General features: G+C 43.8%; 1 protein-coding gene across 1 annotated transcript in view; it reads right to left on the reverse strand.

The window, feature by feature from the left end:
- Positions 1–20,398, reverse strand: part of NCEH1 (neutral cholesterol ester hydrolase 1) — a 54,434-nt gene extending 34,036 nt beyond the window's left edge. Inside the window, exon 1 of the mRNA XM_039236494.1 lies at positions 20,197–20,398. Within this exon, the coding sequence (XP_039092425.1) occupies positions 20,197–20,334 (138 nt within the window). The 5' untranslated portion in view covers positions 20,335–20,398. The remainder of the gene's footprint in view (positions 1–20,196) is intronic.
- Between the last annotated feature and the right edge of the window lie 62 nt (positions 20,399–20,460).

Raw genomic sequence — 20,460 nt, forward strand, 5'->3', positions numbered from 1 at the left:
TGTTTCATTAGGCAGGTTTTGTTATGGGTTTTTTGTTTTGTTTTGTTTTCAATGGTAGCTCTACACCCAACGCAGGGCCTGAACCCACGACCCTGAGATCAAGGGTCGCATGCTCTACGGACTGAGCCAGACAGGTGCCCTCTCAGCCAGGTGCCTCTAGACAGTTTTATTGTTACTGATTTTCTTTGCAAAGGAACGGGTGAACACGTGTGAGACAACCTTGCTAAGATCGGGGCTCGTAAGGCACCGTAGTAGGGAAGGAGGAGCTCCGCTGGCCTCCCTCAAGACTGAATGGTCCCTTTTACCCTTCGAGACACCCTCCAGCGGCCCCTGTTCTGCAGAGAACAGAGCTCTTTGCTCTCGGCCAGGCGCTCTGTGACGACGTGGCTGGAACGCATCTCCACTGCTGCCTCTGTCCTTTCTCCGTGGGAGGTTCGCCCTGCGTCTGTCTCCCCCGTGAGCTCTGGGCGCAGAAACGCGGCGGGGGCACCCCGGTCCCCGAGCACCGATGCGGGCGCGCAGTGGGTGCGCAGCCAGGAACTGCTGCGGAGAGGGCGCCAGGTGGCCTGGAAGCCGTGGGGACAGGGGGCAGGGGAGGCGTCTACTTCCCAGCCGGGCGGGGGCCGGCTCGCAGCCGCAGCAGCACAGGCCCGCCCCTCCCAGCTCCTCCCTCTCGCTCGCTCGCTCTGCCGGCCCCTCCCCCCCCCCCCCCCCCCCCCCCCCCCCCCCCCCCCCCCCCCCCCCCCCCCGGCAGCTGGGAGGCCGGTGCCACCCTTCACCTTCAACTCGCCCTCCAACGTAGCCGACCCAAGGAGCAGGGACCTCAGGAGGCGGCAGAGGTAATGCGTGAAGGAGGCGCGAGGAGGGGGGACTGAGGGCACATTGGTCACTTGTCAGAGGAGCCTGGACCCCCGGGCAGAGAGTGCACCGAAGTCTAAAAGTGCCTTTAGTGTGAGCCCCTCACCGCGCTCTGAAATGCCCAGTCCTTGCCCTCAAAGCTGCAGAAGCGGCGTGATCAGAAGGAAGCCAAATTTAATGAGGAATTTCAGATTCTGGGGAAGAAGTCCAATGACATCTCTAAGATCCTGTCAAAATCCATGAGCTCACCGAGGATGGAGGGATCCGCGTGGACCTTACAGGCTGGGGAGCTGACAAGGTGGGGGCCGGAGGAGAAAGAGAAAGAAGATGAGGCGGAGTCTAATGATGAGGGTCCACACTCTGAAGTGTCTCAAGATGCAGAGAAACAGGAGGGGAAGGAAATTGAGGAGAAAGAAAAGAAGCACTAAAATAATTTAAAGCATTGTTGAACTTTAAATTAAAATAACAATAAATAATATAACAATGTGATATAACAGTAAATATGATATTAAATTAACACTGTGAACCTATTGGGACATTCCTAAAGTATATTAAAGATGAGCAATCAGATCCTGGCCAGCCCCTTAGTTTCAAATTTGATTTTCATTTTGTTTTTGTTTTTAAAATTTCTATGTTTATTTTGAGAGAGGGGAAGAGAGAGAGAGCCAGCCCATGAGCAGGGTAGGGAGAGAGAGAATCCCAGGCAGGCTCCATGCTGTCAGCACAGAGCCGATGCAGAGCTCAGTCTCACAAACCAGGAGATCATGAACAGAAAGCTCAACTGACTGAGCCACCCAAGCATCCCTTGATTTTCACTCTGAACACAATGTATCCAAAAATGTTAAAGAAGGAGAAGTTAAACTTGAGAGGATTATTTTCTATGATCTCTTCTAGGAGGATTGGAAATTGGGGTTATAAAGGTTATCACGTAGGTATGAAGTGAAGAATTTCATCTTGAAGCCCTTTCTCTGTGCTATCACACTGCACATGGAATATCCAAGCCCAAAGTGAGTGGGCTCTAAATGCTTAATTTTTCAACTCCTTTAGCCCTAAAATTTCCTAGTGCAGAAAAAAAATAACTCAAGAAAAATGCTTTTGTTTTTTTATAATCCAGAGATCATCACCTTTACACTTCAGAAGAGAGAACGCCCATGTTGGTGATCAGGACCCAGTGGTTAGTGAGGCCAGGAAAACCATCGGTCCAAGGGTGTGTCCCCATCTCCAGCTCAGAAGTAGAAAAGGTTTAAGTTTGTCTGCATTAGTTGAGTCTTTGTTATTTTCTCTTGTAAATATAAAGTGGTGGACAATCAAATTATGCTTGAGGATAGACTGGTATATAGCAGTTAAGGATTTTCAGGAAAAACATTTAATTTAAAGATCCTTAGCTTTGGGGAACCTAGGTGGCTCAGTCGGTTAAGCGTCCAACTCTCGGTTTTGACTCAGTTCATGATCTCACAGTTTGTGGATTCGAGCCCCACATCAGGCTGACAGCAAGGGGCCTGCTTGGCGTTCTCGCTCTGCCCCCCACCCCAAAATAAACAAACATTAAATTTTTTTTTAAATCAGTAAGTTTTAAAAAAATAAAAAGACTCTTAGTTTCTTTTGAGGGTTTTGAATTGCGTGTGACCAGCAATTTACAAAGAAAGATAAGTATAGGGTTATTTACCACTGTGGGGTTAATAAGACCTAGTATCATCAAATATTTTCCTTCTTTCATGCAGTGTATTGGATAAATAAGGTGACTAAGCATATTTTCTTTCTAGTAAAGGTTTGCTGAAAGTTACCATTTTATCATTCTTTTATATCTTAAAATGAGTAGAATCATTAAATACAAATGAAGAAGTTATTGCAGAGGCAACAGTTTTTGGTCTGAAGCTAGGTGTGCATCCACACAAGTCATAAAGATGCATTTGTTCACTGCTTCATCTTTAGCACTTAGCACACTGCCTGGCACACAGTATGTATACAACAAACACTTGAATAATGAATGAGTATCCAAAATCACACTTAGAAGCATATATTTAATGTTTGAAAAAGAAATACAGCGGTGCTCTCCATACATCTGAAACTATTTACTGAGACATGCATTACTACTGTGTCTATTAAAATTACTAAAACTAATTTTACCAAGAACATCAAATCTAGAAAATGTCACAAGACTACAAACAAAATTGGAAACGGGGTACCAAACTGATTATCCGGGTACTCTATTGGCCAAAAAAGCCCACTACCACCACCAAAAAACAAAAACAAAAACAAAAACCCTAGAAATCTGGGATAGCTAATCAAATAAATCAACTTCTTAGGACAATTAATGATAACTCAATCTAGTTTGGAAATCTGGTGGGTTTCATTGGGAAGTTAAGCCATGTTAACATAAGAAGCCAACCAAACAAATACTGTCTAGTCTACCTGCACTTCTGTCGAGAAATCCCAGTAGTTGGAACTCAAGTTCACGGAGGACCATTAAAGATCCATCCCCCAGGAGCTTATAAAGCACCTCTCTTGACCTAATTCTCTCTAATCTGGGTCTCAGCCCTCATCTGTTCATACATCTTTCCTCACCAAATCCCTTTCTGAAGGACTCAATCCTTACTAACTTATACGTGATGCAAATAAAAGTACAATTTTAACACCTAAAGGGCCTACCTATATACTCTCTCTTTCTGGAAAATTGAAGAAATGGTGACAATCCCTAACCATCCAGGTCAGTGGATTCCCAGCTACAGGTTTTTCACATCTCTACTGAAAAAGTTCCAATTCATCTCAAAAAGTTTGAGACACTAACTTTTCTATGTCTTTCCCTTCATAGCAAAATTGCTCAACTCTCCTTATTTTTGTTCTTTTAATCCCACCCTCCCACTTTTCTGTTCCATCTGCCTCTCAGACAGAGACCTGGAGTACCCATGTTTCGACAGCTTCTTGCTAAATCATGATGTGCAATTTTGGGGGGCTGTGTCCGCTGACCTGATCCTGAGTGCTCTTTGACATCTCTGGCTTTTTAGGGTTTTGTTGCCTTTTTACATACTTAGGATGTTAGAATGCTAGGCTAACATTAGCTTCCCTCAAGCTGAGTTTTGTAAAATGGTAAGAAGCTTGAGGAGATAATTTGCACAGAGAACAAAGAATGAAGGGTTCTGTGATGCTGTAATTAAATAACCTGGGAAATGCTGCATATTAATTCTTCTCTCAGAGATTCACAACGCACAACAGCTTTTTAAAACCCTGACAAGTCTTGGAAGTGAGAGAAATTTATTTAACACTGCTTCCTCTTTAATCACCTCACGTCTATTAACATCCCTTAAAACTGCTTTGGGACCGCCTTACCTAGTCCAGTCCCGTTGGTTTACAGATCAAAACTTAAACTGAATTTGAATGATTTAAAATCTCCTTCTATTTGGGGGCCCGAGCCAGGACTCCAACCCAGCTCTGAGTCCCAGGCCAGGGCCTACTTTCTAAGAGTTATTTCTCCTCCACTCGTTCCAATTCTGTCTGGTCTTCAGCATAACTAGTACCCAACCATTTGCCCTGGGACACACTATAAATGTCACATAGGGTTCCTATGCATGCTTGATCTTACTTCAGCTGGATTCTACATCTAATCAGACTATATAGGACTGTGCTGGGTACTCAGTGAACCAGCTTCTATGCAACACTAAATGCTGTGGAACTTCAGTCTTAAACTCATGTTTTCAGGGGCCAGAGCAGCTAATGCAAATGAATATAATAGGTTGTAATATGTCAGAAACTGGTAGGGTTGTGACAAACTAGAGAAACAAGGCCCCAAATAAGGAAGAAGCTGTGCTCTCCCTAGGTGTTTATGTGATATGGAAATTCTGGCCTAGTGTTGCCAAATGATCTGACTTTTCAAGGGAAGTAGGAAGCCCAGATTGTTGTGTGAAAGATCTTGAATTTTAGATGTTGGCAACGAATCTAAAAATATTTAAATTTTTTTTTAAATGTTTTATTTATTTCTAGGAGAGAGAGAGAGAGACAGCGCGAGCAGGGGAGGGTCAGAGAGAGAGGGAGTCACAGACTGAAACAGGCTCCAGGCTCTGAGCTGGCAGTCAGCACAGAGCCCGACGCGGGGCTCGAACCCACGAACCGCGAGATCATGACCTAAGCGAAAGTCGGACGCCGAACCGACTAAGCCACCCAAGCGCCCCTGAATCTAAAAATATTTAATACATAACATGGACCAAAGGTAACATATCTGCAAATCAGTCTGACTCTCAGGCTGTTGCTCTGAAAGTCAGAACACATTTTTTCACACAAACAAGATGCCTAATTGACAGTGTTCTAACCCTACACCTGGATAGCAATAACTAAAACCAAGACTGAAAATTAGAAATATTTGATTTTGAGATTTTATTTTGTATTTTAAATTGAATGATGCATAGAAGCAGTTTAGAGAGCAATGATAATGGACACGGGAATTATGGACAATCTGAGAGCAATGATAATGGACATGGGAATTATGGAGAATCTGAATGGGATTTATGGGTTCTCGAGGACTGCAGACGCTGATGCACTTTTTTTTTTTTAATTTCTTTTCCCTTCAAACCAAAAAAATAAAATAAAATTTCTTTTCCCTTCAAAGCACAAATTTTTCCTTATCCTTGATTTGAGTATAGTCCTCTAATGAGAGGTAATTATGGTCATTGCTTGGGGATTACAAAAGAAATGGGGGATAAAGATTAATTTTTCTGAGATAATAAACTGGGCTAAAGTTAGAAGACAAAAGGGAAATATGTTGAAGAAACCACAAAACAATAAGATGTAGTATAAGTATGAAAGAAAGTCCAAGCTGCCTAAGTATTGTCTCCTTCACCACCATCACCACTCCCAAGGACACCAGGAAGTGGGCTATTTATAACTGGGTATTATAATGACAGGTGCCCGGTACTATGCTAAGGGTCATTGGTCCTTCCCCTTGAGGCTGACAGATGTGTTAAACACTCAGAGGATCTCTGGACATTCAGGGCCCTATAACACAAGCAGGGGTGGAGGTTGATAATCCTCACACAAAATGAAAACCAAAGCAATTCCAGAGCAAATAAATGACTTCACCCTTGCAAAGAAGCAGGGGGCTCATATTTATTATCCAACACAGCTACCACTGACTAAAGTATTTCTTTAAAACTGCTTTCAGAGCCTAAGTGTCCATCAACGGACGAATGGATCAAGAAGATGTGGTTTCTCTATACCATGGAATACTACATGGCAATGAGAAAGAATGAAATCTGGCCATGTGTAGCAACATGGATGGACCTTGAGGGTGTTATGCTGAGCGAAGTAAGTCAGGCAGAGAAGGACAAAGATCATATGTTTGCACGTACAGGAGGACTGGGAGGAACTTAACGGAGAACCATGGGGGAGGAGAAGGGGGGAAATGGTGGGGGAGAAGGAGAGAGGCAAACCATGAGAGACTCTTGAATGCTGAGAACAAACTGAGGACTGATGGGTGTGGGAGGGGAAGGGGGGAAATGGGCATGGAGGCGTGCACTTGTGGGGATGAGCACTGGGGGTTATGTGGAAACCAATTTGACAATAAACTATTTGTAAAGTAAATAAATTAATAAATAAATAAATAAATAAATTAGTTAGTTAAAAAAACTGCTTTCAGAGACTTTCGCCCACTCCTTTATAGACTCTTAATGAACACAAGTCTTCCTTCCCTGAGGTTGATTAAAATACATTTACAGGGGCGCCTGGGTGGCTTAGTCGGTTAAGCGTCCGACTTTCGCTTAGGTCATGATCTCGCGGTTCGTGGGTTCGAGCCCCGCGTCGGGCTCTGTGCTAACTGCCAGCTCAGAGCCTGGAGCCTGTTTCAGAGTCTGTGACTCCCTCTCTCTCTGACCCTCCCCTGCTCACGCTGTCTCTCTCTCTCTCTCCTAGAAATAAATAAAAAAAACATTAAAAAAAAAATACATTTACAGTATCATACTGAAAAAAGACCCCTGTGTAAGTAGATCTGCGCAGTCCAAATCCGTGTTGTTCAATGATCCACTGTACAAATGGCCATGCTGGTAAGAGCACAGCACAACTGACATTCTCTCACACTGCTGTTAACCACATACAGGAAAATAGTTTGGAAATAGAAAATAAGACCTGTAAATATTTATACCCTTTGATACGGTAGTTCCTATTTGGTGCAATCGTTTGAAGAAAAACTCTAACAGCAAAAAGATTATGTATTCAAATATATTCACTGTAACATTATTTATAAAGCAAGTAACTAAATAGTCTAAATATCCGGTAACAGGGGAACAGTTAGGTTAAAACTGGCACATGCCCTTTGACACACCCATTGCAAAGGGAAGGGAAGATTATGGAATGATGATGTGAGAAATCCTTCTGATAAATGAAAAGTAAAATAAGTTGTGCATAGAACTGTATACACAGTGTGACAGCATCTAACAGTAAGCCAACATATACATAAAAGGAGAGACTGAAAGGAAATATAACAAAAAGCAAATGGTGGCTGTGTTAAGACTGTAGTCAAGTTTTTCTATTTTCTATGTTTTCTATAGCATAATTATATACCTCTTCTGGTATATAAAAAGTAATTCAGTCCCGTAACTTACTCAAGGAATTATGCTTCTATGGGCAAAATTGTTTTAAAGCAGCTGTAACAGCTAGAGATTATGCAACTTAACATTTTCCACCTCCTGATATCCACCTACTATACAAACATACCTTTTACCTAGTCATATTACTACACACTACTTCCCTGGACTCCCCTTTGCACGTACAGCCTGTCTTGCCCATATACTGTATATTCCTTCCTCAAAATACAGAAGGCTGAACGGCAGGGTTCCATGTACTACTGGAATTTCTTCTTCATCTCACAACCAAACGCCTGTTCATCCTTCAGCATCCATCTCAAATGCCCCGGCCTGTGGCACCCTGCCTTACTCACCCCTCAGACAGTCACTCCTCCCTCCGCGCTCTCCAGGTCTTATTTCAAGCTTCTACTTATGATCCTTGTGGAAATGGATAGTGACAATAGAATACCCACCTCCTTCATCGTCGTTCCCCTAGGGCCGATGTACTATCTGGTACATCATTAGTGCACAAAAGAATTGTGAATGGATTACTATAGTGTAGGTTATGTTTCTCTTCATCGTTGCTTTGAAGTTCATGCCTTCTGAGAAGAGCAGGCAGCTTACCCCTTACCATTTTTCTACTGGGGCTCTTCATGGAAACGAACAGGACTCCGGGACAAAAGCAAGCACATTTTGCTGCTGATCCTAGTGATGACGCCTCATTTGAGAAGTGGGATGTATGGGGAAAACTTCCTGTCAGGACATTTTCACCACCCCCTCTTTACAGTAAAAGCTGTCCAGGAACTCTGGATCACTCAGCATTTATTACTCAGCAAATATGTGAGTGTTTAGTTCGTGCCAGGTACTTTTAGGAGTTGGGTACATGGTGATGAAACCCACAGACATGCTCCCTCCCCTCACAGAGCTTCCAGCTGGCCGGGAAGACACAGCTACTTAGGAGTAATTAAACAGGGCGCCTGGGTGGCTCAGCTGGTTAGGCGTCTGACTTGGGCTCAGGTCATGATCTCACGGTCTGTGAGTTCGAGGCTCACATCGGGCTCTGTGCTGACAGGGCACAGAGAATGCTTGGGGTTCTCGCTCCCTCCGCTCTCTCTGACCCTCTTTGGCTCCTGCTTTCTTTCTCTCTCTCAAAATAAATAAACTTTAAAAAATCCTTAAAAAGGAGTCATCAAACAAACAATTCCCAATAGCGTATGTTCTATGGAGGGAAAGAACAGGATGGAGCAAGACAGGGAAATAGGGAAGAGGGTGGTTAAAACAAGAGGTCTCTAAGCGTAGACGCACCTGCTTTGATGCACAGGAAGAAGTGTTTGTCTCAAGTAATGCACCACAGCTGTCAACAACTGCAGTGCTTGTTTTAAACTCTACACAAAGAAGAACTTTTCTGAAGCAGTGCACTGGGGACACGACAAGAAAGACTGATTTAAAGAAGTTTTTGTTTACGGGGCGCCTGGGTGGCTTAGTCGGTTAAGCGTCCGACTTTCGCTTAGGTCATGATCTCGCGGTTCGTGGGTTCGAGCCCCGCGTCGGGCTCTGTGCTGACTGCCAGCTCAGAGCCTGGAGCCTGTTTCAGAGTCTGTGACTCCCTCTTTCTCTGACCCTCCCCTGCTCACAGCTGTCTCTCTCTCTCCTAGAAATAAAGAAAACATTAAAAAAAAAAAAAGTTTTTGTTTAAGACAAAAAAAACCCTACTAAATCCACATAACAGTAGCAAAACAAATCATTTTCAATCAAATTATATATTTGGCTCCCCAAACTTAAATTTTATTCTATAGGTTTGTCACAGAGAATATTTTTAGTAAGTAGTTTATAAAGCTTTTCTCACCAAGCAGTACTTATTCTTGAAAAACTCACACTTTTGTCATATGCTTTCATAATTCTACTATTAGCTTACCTGGAGTAAGCATCATTAAAACAGTGGAATATATCCTTACACAAGACTGGACCTGGCTCTACGTAAATTAAATATTAAATTAAATTAAATGAACAGTTCTATATAAATTACATAAATTACATTAATATCTCCTTCAAACTACTTATACCTTTCAGAAACCGCAAAGAAGGAACTCCCTGTGGGTGCCCCATTGCCTCACCTCAGAACAGTGCACCTGCTCTTTTCCTGGAATGCCCTTACTTCCCCACCTGTCTGGTGTGGTTCTTCATATGCTTGTTTTCAGCCTCAAAGATGGGTGGCAGAAGGGGCGCCGGGGTGGCTTAGTCGGTTAAGCGTCCGACTTTCGCTTAGGTCATGATCTCGCGGTTCGTGGGTTCAAGCCCCGCGTCGGACTCTGTGCTGACTGCCAGCTCAGAGCCTGGAGCCTGTTTCAGTCTGTGACTCCCTCTCTCTCTGACCCTCGCCTGCTCATGCTGTCTCTCTCTCTCTCCTAGAAATAAAAAATATTTTAAAAAATGTTTAAAAAAAAAAAAGAGGAAAAGGGAAAAGTAGAATGATATCAAATGAATGTGGGAATTCGCCAGTGATCTTTTAAGGAGATGCCCAATTCCTTGCTAGAAACAGGCAGACAAATTCATTACAAATTCAAAAACAAGCATAAATCTGCAAAAATAGTATGAGGAAGTTAGAAACCCAGAAAACAATGAGGCTTGCAAAAAAAAAAAAAGTTGCAAAGGGCAACAAAAATCGTTCTGGGGTAAGTTCAGAGTCACAGGCACATAAAAGCGTTACGTCTGCCCTATGAGACAAATGATGTAACACAGAAGACTGAAAGAAAGCAGAACCAAGAATTCCTGTTTTCTCTATAACGAATGATCTTCAAACCACAAACTCTAAAACAAATAAGAGGGAAATTATGTCTAAGATAGCTTAGAAAGGCTACAATATGGTGGGGAGCTTGTACATAAAGCAGCAACCTAAGGAAAGAAACACACAGGGAGGGACACACACACACACACACACACAGAGAGAGAGAGAGAGAGAGAGAGAGAGAGAGAGAGAAATGCTAGCAGGGTGTTAAGGACAGAAAGATTAAGGCAGATTGGGGGAAAAGGTAAAGTTTTTGTAAGAGACCATTTCTGATCAGATGTTGAAAGATGAGTGGGGACCCCCTGGGCGGCTCAGCCGGTTGGGTGGCCGACTTCGGCTCAGGTCATGATCTCACGGTTTGTGGGTTCGAGCCCCATGACGGGCTCTGTGCTGACAGCTAGCTCAGGGCCTGGAGCCTGTTTCAGATTGTATCTCCCTCTCTCTCTCTGACCCTCCCCTGCTCACGCTGTCTCTCTCTCTCGGAAATAAATAAAACAAAACAAATTTTTTTAATTAAAAAAAAAAGAAAGATGAGTGGAATGTTAGCCAAAGTCTGCATGTGGGAGGACATGAGAGGCAACAGTAACAGGAAGAAAGGTGTCATATATGAACATGCAGACTGTCATGGGAACGCAGACACTGGATTCATCAGTGTGGGACCAGGCTGTGGCAGGCTTTATGTGCCAATTAAGGAACGCAGTACTCTTATTCTGCCGCTATTGCAGGAGACAGGATGCCAGGGGTGAGGGAAGGGATGGGGGTGATGAGGTTCACTGGATGGCTAACAGTCAGATTTGAGGAGAACGGGGAGCCCAGGAATCATTCTACAACTTTGACTTGATTATGCTGAATGTTGGCAAGCCAAATAAATGTAGACTGAGCATCTGTCCAGATTTGTCTGGGAATAATTCTGGTTTAAAACGGTTATCCAAGCGTGATTATTAACAGCAGCCTCTAGCACTCTCAAAAACGTCCTGGCTTGGACATAAGTTATAGGACTACCTAGATATATGTAACTTGAGGGACTATCTGTGTTTAATAGCAATAATAGTAAACTTGTATTCAAATAGTTACATCTGTAGAGAGGGGAGTTTCCCAATAGGTGTGACAGAAATGGATCACAGGTGGGCCATGGGCTACGAGGCGCTGATACTGAAGTGTTTCATGGAGGTAAAAACTCAAAACCATTTTTCATAGCTATTCAAAATTTAGCAGAGTGCATATTCTGTTTGAGAATCATTTTATAATTTTCTATCTAAATCTTGTGAGTCCTAGCATTCAAGCCCATACAGACAGGTTCCCTCCTCATTCTCCCCAGTTTCCTCTGGCATACTTGTACAAACATAATCAAGTCTATGGCAAGAAAACAGATTGGGAGACACTACTGTAGATTAATTTAACCATGGGAGCTCAATAAAAGTCAGGATACCGTCAACCAGCATCAAGTTATCATGAACACTCCCACATGCATGGCCGCAGTCAGAAGGAGTTGGTCACATTGACAGAACCAGAGACAAAAAGGAGAAATCCATCACAGAGGACTTTGTTTTCAGGTCAGCCTGGCTCAGCTGTGAGAGTGTCAAAATAGGAGTTCAGGACATTTGATTCCAGTCTCAGTTTAACTAATCATGTGATCTTGGGGGTGCCACGGACCCTTTCTGAGCCTCAGTTTCCTCACTTGATAAGTGGAAGTAATCTATGCCAGCCACTTATAAAAATAAAATGAGGGGTGAGGTACCTGTACTGGTTCAGTGGGTGGAACATACGACTCTTGATCTTGGCGTTGTGAGTTCAAACCCCACATTGGGCATCGATCCTACTTTAGGGAAAAAAACTTAAAATACAGATTTTGTGGGCAAAAATGAGGCAACTGGAACCTTTAAAAAATCTAGACTGCTGGGAGCCTGGGTGGCTTGGTCCGTTAAGCATCCAACTTCAGCTCAGGTCATGATTTCGGGGTTCATGGGTTCAAGCCCTGCACTGGGCTCTGTGCTGACAGCTCAGAGCCTGGACCCTGCCTCAGAATCTGTCTCCATCTCTCTCTGCCCACCCCTCTCTCCCTCCCCACCCCTCATCTCAAAAATAACTGAAAAAATTTGTTTTAAATTAAAAAAAGTCTAGCCTGCTATATAAATGTAAAATATAATAAAAAGTTATGTCTGTCACGATCTCATTTCTCCTAGGGCCGGCCTCCTCTTCCTGTTGCCACTGATGTCCCCTTGGGGTGTCCCCAGCAGGATCTCACAATCTTACTCTCACCCCATGCACATCCTTTCCCACTAGCTCCACCAGCACCCATTCACCGACCACTCCCAAATCTGTATCTCCCACCCAGTTCTCTCTCCTGGGCTCTGGTCTTGTCAATGTAAGCTATTCATGAAAAGCTGTTCTTGGACTAGTCCCATGGACACTTCAAAACAAGGTCCAAAATCTCTTACCTTCACTTTCAGATCTGCTTTTCTGCCCTAAATCAGGATCATCATCACCATTCACTCAAGTTCTCTAGAGTCTGTGCCAAGAGCTACCTTTGACTCCTTTCTTTCTCTGCTTTATCCCATACGATTCCTCCGTCAGCAAGACTGGTCAGCTTCGCCGCCAGCCAGCCTCACTTTATTAGTCCATGCTCTCACGCCTCTCACCTGGATTGCTTCCTAAGTGGATTCTCGCCTTCACCTGCTTTCTTTTCTTTTTTTTTTTTAATATTTTTATTTATTTCTAGGAGAGAGAGAGAGAGCGTGAGCAGGGGAGGGTCAGAGAGAGAGAGGGTGTCACAGACTGAAAGAGGCTCCAGGCTCTGAGCTGGCAGTCAGCACAGAGCCTGACGTGGGGCTCGAACCCACGAACGATGAGATCATGACCTAAGCGAAATTCGGACACTTAACCGACTAAGCCACCCAGGTGCCCCACACCTTCACCTGCTTTCTTAGACTCCCATGTCTCTACACTGCCACTGAGAAAGACTGTTCTAGAATACAGACTTGACTATGGGGTTTCAGTGGCTATTTTCTGGACCCACAGAGCCCTTCATTATCTGGCCTGTGCTTCCTTCCAGCCTTACCACTCTGAGGTCTAAGCGATTTTTAGTTCCTTAGCTCTATCATCCTCTTCCACTGGAATGTCCCTTCCGACTGGAATGTCCCTTCTTTCTCCCTCCTGTTCTCCTCCTCCACCTACTTCACTCAGGTCCTGTAGAAACGCAAGCTAGTGCAATGGTTATACTAGTGCAACAGCTGCTGGTGCAATGGTTCAGAGTGAGATAGGCAGGAGTTAAATCGTGATTCTGCCTCTTACAAATTATGTCATCTTGAGGAACTTACTTTTCTTTGCAAAGTTCCTTCCTTTGGAAGATAAGAATACCCACCTCAAAGAATCCTAGCACGGACTAAATGAATTGCATGCAAAGCACTTAGCACAGTATCTGGCACAGGGTGAATGCTCACTGTATGCTTAATAGAGGTTATTTTTACTGTCGACACACAACCTTGATGACTCAGATTAGATCCCCATGTGAAAGGGTCGCCAGTCACTGATCACCAGGTCTAAGTTACAGGTCCTTTTGAAGGCTCTTGCAGCAATCCACAAGGCCTCTCTCCTAACTCCATCATTCAATGCACACTCTGTAACTGCTCATAGGCTTATCTCCCCTTCACCCCACTGGAAATTCCTCAAGATTAGGTGTGTGTCTTTCTCATTTTTGTTTTGCCAGTTGGTGTTTGGTCAATTTTTCTTCAATGAGTGATGACTTCCAAATGGTAGGATTTTAACTTTATATTGGAAATACTGAAAGGCAGACTGAAAATTTCATAATATGACACAAATTAGTTAGAGAATATAGCTAGGTTTGCCACTTGGAAATTCATTTACATTTCTTAATTCTTTAAAAGCATAAAAAATGGAGAAAAAAGTAATACACATTTCCCACATCACTTCATTTGGCAATAATAATATATATTCAGTATTTTAAAAGAAGTAATTGTGTATTAACAGGTGCCTGGGTGGCTCAGTCAGTTGAGCATCTGACTTTGGTTCAGGCTATAATCTCAAGGTTCAGGAGTTTGAGCTTCAGATCAGGCTCCCTGCTATCAGCGTGTGGAACCTACTTCAATTCTCTGTCCCCCTCTCTCTGCACCTCCCCTGCTCACATGCGCTGTGCTCTCTCTCAAAAACATAAACAACAACAACAACAACAGACTGGTTAAGAACGATTACTGCACTTCTCCACCTCACAAAAATGTCTTTAGATCTAGCTCAAGACACGTTAGAAACAGAAGTCCCACTAAAATATAATAAAATAGCATTCCTGTGCTCAGGGCTATTTTGTAGGGTTCTCAGAAAAATAACAAGGAAAACTATAAATCAGGCATTATCTAACAAACCTGGTAGCTGACTCGGTCTGACTTTAATGTTTGTTTAGATCCACCAGAAGGTGTTGCCTACAGACCCCCAACTCAGACTGCTCACCTGTAAGGATTAATACCAATTAATATTATCTGCTGCTATGTGATTACAAAAATTCCATCAAGTCAACTAAAAACTACTGAGGTTGGTGAAACCTCTAATGTATATGAATAAATATGTATCACAGCAAGTCTAGAAAATGGCAGACAAAACTTAAATATTTATTAATGTTCTCGCATTAAATTTACCAGCCATTAGTAAACGTTCCAGTTCATGAATGTCTATGGAAAAGGTTAACAAGTTGGAGTTCTACACAGCATGACAGTGGAGTGATCATTTAAACCACGCTCACACAGCCCGAAGGTACATACATCATGCACAGAACATCCAGGTGAAGTCACTTTGCATTCTGATGTTTGGGGACATTTTACAAGACGAAAAACCTTGTTCCACTTGTTCAAAAGCACTGTCATCCATAAGAAATAGAGGGAACATTAAGCAAAAATACCAATTTCAACAACCTGTTTTACATTAGGTCATCAAAAAGATACATGCAGAAAGAGCAAGCTGGGAGATGATCGAGGTAAGCCATGCTACGCCCCTGCTCTGAACTCCCTTCAGATACCTCATTGCCTTTAGCGGCCATCTTTACCCTCCTCTAAACAGTATATAACCTCTCCCTCCTATGAGTTTCTGGAACTGTGGCTCTTTAGGAATGCCTGTCAGCTCTTACCTTTTATTAGCTGCCTATTAACAGGTCTTCTCCATTCCACCACACCACAGGCTATACGTTCTTTTAGGTCATCTCCCGAGAACTGCACACAGTGGGCTTTCGATTGGTGTCACATCTAGCTGAGCACAAAGCATGGCACTGGGATAGCTATGTCAGCGGACCCAGGATGTTTTCTGTCAAGCAATTTGAATTTCTTACAGAACAGTTACTAAAATATTAATCACATTGGTATGTGTGTGCACATCAATTCCACTTTAGAAGTAGAAAACCTACTACAAAATTTTTTTAAATAGTTTCTTATTACTACATGCTTATTGTAGAAAAACTAGAATATACAGATATGAAAATTGAAGCTATAACCTTACGGCCCAGAAAAAAAGAAACACATTTTAAATTAGATCCTTCTTCTCTTAGTTAGACAGATATACATAACTATGTTTTGGGATATAAATATTTCAAATGGGATAATGGCATGTATGCTGTTTAGTTGCTTTTTCCCACTTAACATACAGTACAAATCTTCTGTAGGTCATTGAACATTATTTTATAACCTACATGTTTTGAATGTATAGTATTCCAAATATATATGTACCATAATTAAGTAATCTCTTATCTTTCTTGCTTTCATTCTTTTAAATAATGCTGCAAAAAAAAAAAAAGAAAAAGAAACCCAAGTTGCTGAATGTTCCCCCATATTTCTCATAAAACAGCAGTGCTTTTTGACTAGTTGAACAAGGTTTTTGACTCTAAAATGTTTCCACCTCCACAGCTACAGTTTTGCCTATATCACTGATTACTTAAAAAAAATTCATACTGGGGCACTTGGGTGGCTCAGTTGGTTGAGCATCCTACAACTCTTGATCTCTGCTCAGGTTATAATCTCCCAAATGGGAGACTGAGCCCCACATCCAAGCTGTGCTGACAGCACAAAGCCTGCTTGAGATTTGGTCTCTCTCCCTCTCTCTTTGCCACTCCCCCTCTCTTTAAATAAATAAACTTAAAAAAATTTTTTTAAATAAATCGATACTGAGAGACTGTTGCATCAAATAATAAATGTGCTTCCACTCCTTCCAATGAATTTGCCAAACTCAGCAATGTGAACTTCTCAGGATCTTCACCTTATCGGGAATACCATTTTAAAACACTTTTCCTTGGGGCACCCTTAAGCATCCAACTTCGGCTCAGGTCACGATCTCACAGTCCGTGGGTTTGAGCCACCATGTCGGGCTCTGTGCTGACAGCTCAGAACCTGGAACCTGCTTCAGATTCTGGGTCCCCCTCTCTCTGCCCCTCCCCTGCTTTCTGCCTCTCTCTGTCTCTCAAAATAAAATAAAGACATAAAAATTAAAACAAAACCAAACCCAAAAAAACCTTTCCTTGCACAGCATTCCGAGATCAGTCTCCAGAACCTGCCCAACTCCCTACTTGGTTCCCCTAGTCTCTTGCTGACCAATCTTCATCTACACTTCCCTCTCCCCTGCCTTTCCCAGACCTGTTGTTTGTGCTGGTCCGCTCACATCGTATGAAGGCTTTGCTGTAACACCGAAATCTGCCTAGTTAGTATTTTATCCCCTTAGATTCTTACAGCCAAAGTGTCAACCAACTAATCTGACAAGCTAATCCATGCTGATGTAAAAGGGTTCACCCCCCAGCAACATGTGCTCTGTATAAGGAATACATAGTATCTACGTCTGCAATGCATTTTATTTACCTTAAAGAGCAGTGGTTCCCAAATTCTACTGCATATTGAAATCACCGGGGGAGATTTTAAAACTACTGATGGCTGGGATGCACCTCCCAGAGATTCTGAAGAAATCTGGTATAGGATAGAACTTAAGCATCAGGATTTTTCAAAAAAAAAATTTTTTTTAATGTTTATTTATGAGAGAGAGAGAGAGAGAGAGAGAGCAAGTGGGGGGCGGGGGGGGGCAGAGGGACAAGGAGACAGAATCTGAAGCAGGTTTCGAGCTGTCAGCAGAAAGCTCCTCGCAGGGCTAATGACCTGAACCACAGTCAGAAACTTGACAGACTGAGCCACCCAGGTGCCCCCAAGCATCAGGATTTTTAAAGCTCCCTAGGTGATTTTAAAGCAGCATCTGTGTTTGAGAAGATTTTAGAGAAAGATCTTCAGAGGCACCTGGTGGCTCAGTTGGTTACGCGTCCGACTTCGGCTCAGGTCAGATCTCATGGTTCATGTGCTAACAGCTCAGAGCCTGGAGCCTGTTTCAGATTCTGTGTCTTCCTCTCTCTCTACCCCTCCCCCACTCATGCTCTGTCTCTCTCTGTCTCAAAAATAAATAAACTAAAAAAAAAAAAAAAAGATTTCCAGTATCTTCTTCTTAGGTAATATTGGAGGACCCTCCCCCCCAGGAAAAAAAGCACAATGAACATAATCTCAATAATCTGACTCACCTGCACAGAGTAAAGGAGAGAAGAATGGGCATGAAGGGGTGAAGCATTTGCCAATGACACAGAATAAAAGTAGCATTCATATTTCTCGATGCTGGGCATATGCCTACTGTGTTAAGAAGTAGGCCACACTTCACTTCTGAAGTAGCTTCCATTGCTTTTGTAATTGAGCAAGTCAGCTCTAACTAAAATTATTTGGGTAACAAACTTCATGCCAAGCGATACACTGGTAGCTCACCAGGTTTCAATGAGATAAGTCACTTCCACTTCACATTTGCTTTATTGTTTCAACAAAGCTGGGCAATCCCACAGATTTTCATAATCCATAGTGGGCCTCTCAAGCAGCTCTTAGAAGAAAACTACAAGTTCCAGGCACTTAAATGCATTGCTAAACCTCACAGCAACTTTGTAAGGTAGACATTAACCCTATTTTACAGGGAAAACTTGAGGACCAGTTAGTAAGGCCAGTAATAATTACCTGGCCTCGCTGCCAGTAAGTAGCCTGGCTGGGATGGGACTCTGGATGGGAGGCAGGACTCTACCTGTCATGCTCTTATTTGCTTACAATGTGTCAAGTCACATTGCCTTTTCCCCAGGACAATGTGAAGTGACGTTGGTAAAAGGCTTTACTGGGTAGAATCTGCTTCTGTGTGGTGTGAATGATCTTTCTAATATTTCACAATTTGGAAGAAAAGTGAGGACAGCCACTTCTGCGCAAACTCACGCTCAAGCCATAGTGTCAGGTGAGGATATTCAGTTGCTTCATTTATCCTGTGACCTGGCTTTACACTCCTTATCATTCCCAAACACCAGCTAAGGGCACCTTCTATATAGAGGACCATAGTGTCCAAAGGCCTTGCCCTTGATGTGGTGACAGCCTATAGTGGGGGAAGAAAGGCTTTTCTCCAAACCTGGCTTTTCCCAAATTATATCATGAGGAGGAAGACTTCTTTGGTGACCTGAAAACTAACCATCTCTGCAGGCAATATAACAGTTTTTCATGTTTTTCTTATTCTTCCTACTATTCTTATTGTTGAAGGCCATTATAACCCACCCAGGGTAAATGCCATTGTACACCAGGACCTTTGAAGGTTATCACTCCCAAATTACAGAATCTCTTAAGAGAGGGACTGTAGGGTTTCCTATGCGAAGACTGCCTTTCCTGAAACAAATGGTAGAGAAGGGGATGGTCGCTCTCCACCATGTCAACATTACAGCAGGCAGGCAGGCAGGCAGGGGATCTGTAACTGCAGAGACCATTCCTAAGGGACAACAGGGGACTCTGGGGTTGAAAACATGGCTGGATTTAAGAAAAACAAATCCCTGGTAGGAATGTGCTACCATACCCTACTTAAGGGGCTTTTTGATAGGACAGAGCCTCAGAGCCTCTGCGATCCTACACACAGAATTGACAGGGAGGAACATCAATCAGCCCTCTGGGGGCGTGGGGGGATAACCAATTTTTTTTCCCTCTTCCTTTAGTCACTCCTGAAAAAACGAGCTTACAAAAACAACCGGCGATTGAGGAAGGTTAGAATAATAAGGCTCAGCTTTGGCTGCGGATTGTGGTTCAGATTTTAGATTCTCTGGCACTGAAATGAATGTCTCTTACTAGAGAATAAACTACAGTTCTATTTTACGGTCTCTGGGGAAGAGATGCATCCCCACGATACAACAGACAGAAATGTGACCCACCAGGGTAAAGCAGGAGTATCCCGGCTCAGGCAAAGATTATGTCAACACCCTAGGACGTACAACAAATGCTGCAGGGCAGGCAGAAGAATGCCTCGTCCAAGAACAGCGGCCGCCGCCCCCCTCCACCGCCTCTTCTCCAACCAGCCGGCCAGGCCTCCAGGCCTCCTTCTTGCGCTGAGCTGATAAGCACCACGCTTGAAACGCGGTTACTCAGGTGCTTAGACGAGCCCAGCCTGGTGCCCTCGGGTACTGTGAGCTCCACTGACCGAGGCCGGCGGGAGGCCGCCCGTGCCCGCTTCTGCTTTTAAGGTGGCTGCATTACCAGGAATCAGAGACTGTCCTTCCCACCCCCCACCCCACCCCCGCCTTCCTAAAACATCTAACTCCCTCTCTCCTGGCCCCTACAAAAGAATGGAAATGGGGGAAGTGTGGTTTCTAAAATGCCCGTAAGGTGGTGTTTTGACGTTGCAAAGTAAGAAGGATGGGGACGCGTTCAGGACAGACGAAGGGTTAAACAGTTGTCAAATCCTATTCAAGAACTTCACCTTCTCGATCCCCAACGCAGGCGAGAAGACGCAGATCTAGCCCGCTGCTAGCGAGGAGGCTAATGCGACACCCTGAAAAAAAGCCCGACTGAACCACCTTAAAAATCGATCGCCTAAATGCTACAGAAAAATAGGCGTTCTCGTGGGACGCGGCCCGGAAATCTCGCTTCCCCCTCCAAATATTGCTTAAGAAGGAGAGAGAATCAGCCCGGGGCTGCGTCTCACCACTTGCTGTGCGCTCCGGAAAGTGGCGTCCAGCAGCATCAGCTTCCAGGGATCGGACACGGAGCTGGGCAGGGGGATGTAGATGTAATAGGCGGCCAGCGCCACCAGGGCGGTGAGCAGGACACAGGACGACCTCATCCTCCGCCGGCTCGGCTGGCCCGCGGGTGGACGAGGGAGGAAAGGTCTACGGCACCCGAACACCTCCAGCAAGTTTCTGCGAGGATCAGCCGCTCATTCACCGGTTTCTTATACGCCCAGGAGCCA

Source organism: Hyaena hyaena, unplaced genomic scaffold (assembly GCF_003009895.1).
Source record: "Hyaena hyaena isolate Hyena2069 unplaced genomic scaffold, ASM300989v1 scaffold_112, whole genome shotgun sequence".
Lineage (NCBI taxonomy): Eukaryota > Metazoa > Chordata > Mammalia > Carnivora > Hyaenidae > Hyaena > Hyaena hyaena.